The following is a 7,918-nucleotide window of genomic DNA, read 5'->3' on the forward strand; positions in this document are numbered from 1 at the left end:
AATGGGAATTCCTGGAAGTTTGTTGAATGTGGAAAAATGGTAGTTTGAATTTCCAGGATGAGTGGAATGTGTGGAAGGGTTTGAATTAGTTGAAGAATGTGGGAATTGTGGAAGTTTGAAAAATGGCCAATTAATTTTGAATGGGGAAAATGCAAAAAAAAAAAATGAATTATGGGAAATCCGAGAATTTTTTTTAGAATTGTAGAACTAGAGCACTCAATTCCTGAACAGGCTGAATATTTTGAAGTTGGAACGGTTTGAATCAGCGGAAAAATTTGGAAATTGTGGAACTTTGAAGAATATCCCATTGATTTCAATGGAAATTTCAGAAAAATTGGGAATTTCAGTAAAAGTGGGAATTTTTTGGAAAATGGAATGGTCTGAAGGAGTTGAAATGATTGGTGTTAAAAAATTTCAAATCGGTTGAGAAATGTTGAAGTAGTAACATGTTGAACTGAGAAATGGTATTACGGAATTCCTGGAGTTTCGGGAAAACACAGAATTTTTCCTGATCAAAAAATAACTATGTTTTTTGTCCTGATTAAAATGAATATTTTGACGGTGGAACAGTTGAAATGCTTTGAAAAATGTGGAAGGAGTAGTCGCCAAAAAAAAGTGTGGAAAGAGGGCTTTGGAGAAGCAGGAATTCTGGAAAATCCTGGAATGTTTTTGAACTTGGAAAAAATATGGTTTGAATTCTCAAAATGGTGGAATGTGTTGAGGTGGAATGGTTTGAATAGGTTGAAAAATGTGGAAATAACGAAAGTTTGAAAATTGGCCAATTTATTTTGAATGGGAAAAATGTCCCGGAAAACCTGGAATTCTTGGGAAATCTGGGAATTTTTGGAATGTGTCAAGGGAAAGCCTGCGATTCCCGAATAGGCTGAACAATTTGAAGTTCGAACGAAGTTTGAATCGGGTGAAAAATATGGAAGGTGGAGCGCGCCAAAATCTGGAGAAGAAGAAGAATAAGTTGATGTTGAAGAATAAATAGATTAATTTTGGTGTAGGGGACGGCGTGGCGTGGTTGGGAGAGTGGCCGTGCCAGCAACCTGAGGGTTCCTGGTTCAATCCCCACCTTCTACCAACCTTGTCACGTCCGTTGTGTCCTTGAGCAAGACACTTCACCCTTGCTCCTGATGGGTCGTGGTTAGGGCCTTGCATGGCAGCTCCCACCATCAGTGTGTGAATGTGTGTGTGAATGGGTGAATGTGGAAATAGTGTCAAAGCGTTTTGAGTACCTTGGAGGTAGAAAAGCGCTATACAAGTATAATTTTTAAGTATTTCTTTTTTAGAATGCCTTCACACAATAACAATTTACTCTGCCATTAACATTGTCCTTATGTGATATATTATTCTCACAACATTGCTGTATCATTACACTATTGTTATTGATGCCAAAAGTAAAATATTATAAATGTTTATTACGCAGTTTAACATTATCTAAGATATTTTATTCGAAAATACAAACGATCATAAAATCGTTGTATTGTGAGTGTTAGCAAAAACCTTACGGCAGCACGTTTTCCCGCGATTTCAGGATGTACATGTACAGTACTTGTATCCATTATTGCACAAACACTGTATTGTGATACTTTTGTTATTGTTAGCAAAAGATCTTTGTAGGAGCACATAGTGTATATGAAATATTGTGTGATTGCACCGCAAAAACTGAAATCTAAGTAAGATTAAATATCTCAAATAAGGGTGATATTTGCTTATTTTCTGTTTGGTAAGATAATTCTTCTCACTAAGCAGATTTTATGTTAGAGTCTTTTACTTGTTTTAAAGGCCTACTGAAACCCACTACTACCGACCACGCAGTCTGATAGTTTATACATCAATGATGAAATCTTAACATTGCAACACATGCCAATACGGCCGGGTTAACTTATAAAGTGCAATTTTAAATTTCCCGCTAAACTTCCGGTTGAAAACGTCTATATATGATGACGTATGCGCGTGACGTCACTAGTTAAACGGAAGTATTGGTACCCCATTGAATCCAATACAAAAAAGCTCTCTTTTCATCTCATAATTCCACAGTATTCTGGACATCTGTGTTGGTGAATCTTTTGCAATTTGTTTAATGAACATTGAAGACTGCAAAGAAGAAAGTTGTAGGTGGGATCGGTGTATTAGCGGCTGGCTGTAGCAACACAAACAGGAGGACTTTGACTTGGATAGCAGATGCGCTAGCCGGCGCTAGCCGACGCTAGCCGACGCTAGCCGACGCTAGCCGCCGACCGCACGGATGATCGGGTGAAGTCCTTTGTCCTTCCGTCGATCGCTGGAACGCAGGTGAGCACGGGTGTTGATGAGCAGATGAGGGCTGGCTGGCGTAGGTGGAGCGCTAATGTTTTTATCATAGCTCTGTGAGGTCCCGCTGCTAAGTTAGCTTCAATGGCGTCGTTAGCAACAGCATTGTTAAGCTTCGCCAAGCTGGGAATTATTAACCGTGTATTTACATGTCCATGGTTTAATAGTATTGTTGATCTTCTGTCCATCCTTCCAGTCAGGGATTTATTTATTTTGTTTCTATCTGCATTTGAGCCCGATGCTATCACGTTAGCTCAGTAGCTAAAGAGCTTCGCCGATGTATTGTCGTGGAGATAAAAGTCACTGTGAATGTCCATTTCGCGTTCTCGACTCTCATTTTCAAGAGGATATAGTATCCGAGGTGGTTTAAAATACAAATCCGTGATCCACAATAGAAAAAGGAGAAAGTGTGGAATCCAATGAACCCTTGTACCTAAGTTACGGTCAGAGCGAAAAAAGATACGGCCTGCACTGCACTGTAGTCCTTCACTCTCACGTTCCTCATCCACAAATCTTTCATCCTCGCTCAAATTAATGGGGTTATCGTCGCTTTCTTGGTCCGAATCTCTCTCGCTGCATTGTAAACAATGGGAAAATGTGAGGAGTCCTTCCTCTGGTAACGTCACGCTACTTCCGGTATAGGCAAGGCTTTTTTTTATCAGCGACCAAAAGTTGCGACCTTTATCGTCGTTGTTCTCTACTAAATCCTTTCAGCAAAAATATGGCAATATCGCGAAATGATCAAGTATGACACATAGAATGGATCTGCTATCCCCGTTTAAATAAATACAAATTATTTCAGTAGGCCTTTAAGTGTTTTGGTCCTAAATGATCTCAGTAAGATATTACAGCTTGTTGCTGAGATTTGATGACCTATATTGAGTAAAACATGCTTGAAACTAGAATATCAACTGTTGCAAAGCAGTGTCATCAACACTCACAAGTATAAAACTAATTTTTTTTAAAGTAATAATTTCTTATTTCAAGAATGAAAAAAAAAATCATGACTTTGACACAATTGTGTCTCATAATTAAAACAGATGACAGCCAAATGGACTTTGCTGTTTTATTTTCAATGAAACAATAGAAAATACGTACTCATATAGTAGTACAGTTGGCACAGTCCAGTAAACTGACAGTTAATATTTAAACATTTAACATGTGACATTTCAAACTATTTTGAACAGAAATAGTTCATGCACATTCAAGTAAATTATTCAAAATTACAATAAAAAAAAATTTGGCCGGGGTTCCGGGCTGTATATGTGCGCACTAATTGACTGAAAGAGCACGCACTTGGCGCGATGATGTCATGTTATCAATGGGAAAATGCATTTTTAGACTATTATTTGCCCGAGCGGCTAGGAGACCCCGAGAATAACATGCGGTTGCCTTGTCGAATTTCCATTAAGAACAATAAACTAGTTTTTAGTATAAGTTTGCTGGCTTCAAGAATTGTAATGCCGAGCGCATATCATTATGTCAAGATAATGGCACTAGCATTTACTTAATTTAAGAATATTTTTCAACATATTGAGCAAAAATGTCTCTTTTTTTTTTTCTATCAACAAAAGTGTACTTGTTATTAGTGAGAATATACTTATTTTAAGGTATTTTGGGGTTCATTGAGGTTAGCTAATTTTACTTGTTTTGGAAAGTCTTGACAAGCCAAATTTTCTTGTTCTATTGGCAGATAATTTTCCTTAGTTCAAATAAAATACCCCTAATTTTTGCATTTTTTTTTCTTATTTTTGAACACTGACTTTTTGCAGTGTGGATTGGTATCACGTCATTACCTCCTTCTCCCCACAGGTTCCACAGATGCACCCGAACAGTCCATTGATCATTTGGATGAGACAGAGGACAAGTTGAAGACTCGCTGCCACTAACAAGGTGGAGAACAGTCCCACGTTGAATTCAACCACATTTTCGGGGATCAGACACCATTTCCACATTTCCTTGTCTTCCAGGTAGCTCGCACTACTGCAAGAAGTGTAAGAATGGAATTCAATTACATTTAATTGACCTTTTTACACTAGCAAATAATAGTGTGGCACTGAATGTGTTAGTATGGACTATGTGGTCATCATCTCATTTATGTACAAAACCCAAAACCAGTTGTGATTTACCGTTGTGTAAATGGTAAATAAAAATAGAATACAATGATTTGCAAATCCTTTTCAACTTATATTCAATTGAATAGACTGCAAAGACAAGATATTTCATGTTCGAACTGATAAACTTTTCTTTCTTTTTTTTTTCAAATAATCATTAATTTAGAATTTAATGGCAGCAACACATTGCAAAAAAGTTGGCACAGGGGCATGTTCACCACTGTGTTACATGGCCTTTCCTTTTAACAACACTGAGTAAACGTTTGGGAACTGAGGAGACCAATTTTTGAAGCTTTTCAGGTGGAATTCTTTCCCATTCTTGCTTGATGTACAGCTTAAGTTGATCAACAGTCCGGGGGTCTCCGTTGTGGTATTTTAGGCTTCATAATGCGCCACACATTTTCAATGTGAGACAGATCTTGACTACAGGTATGCCAGTCTAGTACCCGCACTCTTTTACTACGAAGTCACGCTGTTGAAACACGTGCAGAATGTGGCTTGGAATTGTCTTGCTGAAATAAGCAGGGGCGAGCGTCCATGAAAAAGACGTTGCTTGGATGGCAACATATGTTGCTCCAAAACCTGTATGTACCTTTCTGCATTAATGGTGCCTTCACAGATGTGTAATACCCATGCTTTGGGCACTAATACACCCATACCATCACAGATGCTGGCTTTTGAACTTTGCGCCTAGAACAACCCGGATGTTTTTATTCTCTTTGTTCCGGAGGACACAACATCCACAGTTTCCAAAAACAATTTGAAATGTGGACTGGACAGAACACTTTTCCACTTTGCATCAGTCCATCTTAGATGAGTTCGGGCCTAGCGAAGCCAGCAACGTTTCTGGGTGTTGTTGATAAATGGCTTTGGCTTTGCATAGTAGAGTTTTAACTTGCACTTACAGATGTAGCGACGAACTGTAGTTACTAACAGTGGTTTTCTGAAGTGTTCCTGAGCCCATGTGGTGATATCTTTTACACACTGATGCAGTACCGCCTGAGGGATCGAAGGTCCGTAATATCATCGCTGATTTCTCCAGATTCTCTGAACCTTTTGATGATATTACGGACCTTATATGGTGAAATCCCTGAATTCCTCTAGACTTTTATTCATCTATTTATTAATTTCCACTTATTAATATTTAAATACCGTATGTTCAGAAAGAATAGTTACCTGTTTGCGAAGGGAACGCCCCATTTGGGGATGGGGTTTTCTAGATTTCTCCAGTAGCACAACGGCCCGTTGCTTAGGCCAAGGGCCGCCACACTGAGACTGTACACGGCTCCGGCCACGCCCACCGCCGCGAAACCAATAGACAAAAACATCTGTGCGGAAAACAGGCAACAGAGACAAAATACCCTTGTAATGGTGTATATTCAAAGTTGTACTGACTATATATTCAAAGTTGTACTTATTATACAGTCAAAATTGTACTTACCATACATTCAAACTTGTACTTACTATATATTCAAAGTTGTACTTACTATACATTCAAAATTGTACTTACTATACATTCAAAATTGTACTTACTATATATTCAAAGTTGTACTTACTATATATTCAAAGTTGTACTTACTATATATTCAAAGTTCTACTGACTATATTTTCAAAGTTATACTTACTGTATATTCAAAGTTCTACTGACTATATATTCAAAGTTCTTACTATATATTCAAAGTTGTACATACTATATGTTCAAAGTTGTACTTACTATATATTCAAACTTGTACATACTATACATTAAAAGTTGTATTTACTATATACTAAAGTTGCACTTACTATATCTCCAAAGTTGCACTTACTATATATTCAAAGTTATACTTACTATATATTCAAAGTCTTACTTACTATATATTCAAAGTTGTACTTACTATGTATTCAAAGTTATACTTACTATATATTAAAAGTTGTGCTTACTATATATTAAATGTTTTGCTTACTATATATTCAAAGTTGTACTTACTATATATTCAAACTTGTACTTACTATTCAAACATGTACTTCTTTTACATTCAAAGTTGTACTTACTATATATTCAAACTTGTACTTACTATATATTCAAAGTTGTATTTACTATATATTCAAAGTTGCACTTACTATACATTCAAAGTTGTACTTACTATATATTCAAAGTTGTACTTACTATATATTCAAAGTTCTACTGACTACCGGTATATATTCAAAGTTCTACTGACTATATATTCAAAGTTGTACATACTATATGTTCAAAGTTGTACTTACTATACATTCAAAGTTGTACTTACTACATATTCAAAGTTGTACTTACTATATATTCAAAGTTGTACTTACTATATATTCAAAGTTGTACTGACTATATATTCAAAGTTCTACTTACTATATATTCAAAGTTCTACTGACTATATATTCAAAGTTCTTACTATATATTCAAAGTTGTACATACTATATGTTCAAAGTTGTACTTACTATATGTTCAAAGTTGTACAGACTATATATTCAAACTTGAACTTACTATACATTAAAAGTTGTACTTACTATATATTCAAAGTTTTACTTACTATAAATTCAGAGTTGTACTTACTAAATATTAAAGTTGTATTTACTATATATTAAGGTTGTACTTACTATATATTAAAGTTGTACTTACTATATATTCAAAGTTCTACTTGCTATATATTCAAAGTTTTACTGACTATATATTCAAAGTTCTACTTACTATATATTCAAAGTTCTACTGACTATATATTCAACGTTCTTACTATATATTCAAAGTTGTACGTACTATATGTTCAAAGTTGTACATATTATATATTCAAACTTGTACTTACTATACATTAAAAGTTGTACTTACTATATATTCAAAGTTTTACTTACTATATATTCAGAGTTGTACTTACTAAATATTAAAGTTGTATTTACTATAAAGTTGTACTTACTATATATTCAAAGTTGCACTTACTATATATTAAAGTTGTACTTACTATATATCCAAAGTTGCACTTACTACATATTCAAAGTTGCACTTACTATATATTCAAAGTTCTACTAACTATATATTCAAAGTTGTACTTACTATATATTCAAAGTTGTACTTACTATACATTCAAAATTGTAGTTATTATGCATTCAAAGTTGTACTTACTATATATTCAAAGTTCTACATACTATATATTAAAACTTGTACTTACTATATATTCAGAGTTGTATTTACTATATATTCAAAGTTCTACTTACTATATATTCAAACTTGTACTTACTATATATTCAAACTTGTACTTCCTATATATTCAGTTGTATTTACTCTATATTCAAAGTTCTACTTACTATATATTCAAAGTTCTACTTACTATATATTCAAAGTTCTACTTACTATATATTCAAAGTTCTACTTACTATATATTCAAAGTTGTACTTGTTATAAATTCAAAGTTGTACTTGTTATAAATTCAAAGTTGTACTTACTATATATTCAAAGTTGTACTTGTTATAAATTCAAAGTTGGA

General features: G+C 34.6%; 1 protein-coding gene across 2 annotated transcripts in view; it reads right to left on the bottom strand.

Annotated features, from left to right (window-relative positions):
* Nucleotides 1-7,918, bottom strand: part of mblac1 (metallo-beta-lactamase domain containing 1) — a 50,662-nt gene that overhangs the window by 4,694 nt on the left and 38,050 nt on the right. For both annotated transcript variants that reach the window (XM_062066194.1, XM_062066193.1), the window contains 2 exons: nucleotides 5,610-5,761; nucleotides 4,116-4,302 (listed from right to left, as the gene is read on the bottom strand). In XM_062066194.1, the coding sequence (XP_061922178.1) occupies nucleotides 4,116-4,302; nucleotides 5,610-5,761 (339 nt within the window). The remainder of the gene's footprint in view (nucleotides 1-4,115; nucleotides 4,303-5,609; nucleotides 5,762-7,918) is intronic.

This window comes from Entelurus aequoreus, linkage group LG12, assembly GCF_033978785.1.
Source record: "Entelurus aequoreus isolate RoL-2023_Sb linkage group LG12, RoL_Eaeq_v1.1, whole genome shotgun sequence".
NCBI classification, from domain to species: domain Eukaryota; kingdom Metazoa; phylum Chordata; class Actinopteri; order Syngnathiformes; family Syngnathidae; genus Entelurus; species Entelurus aequoreus.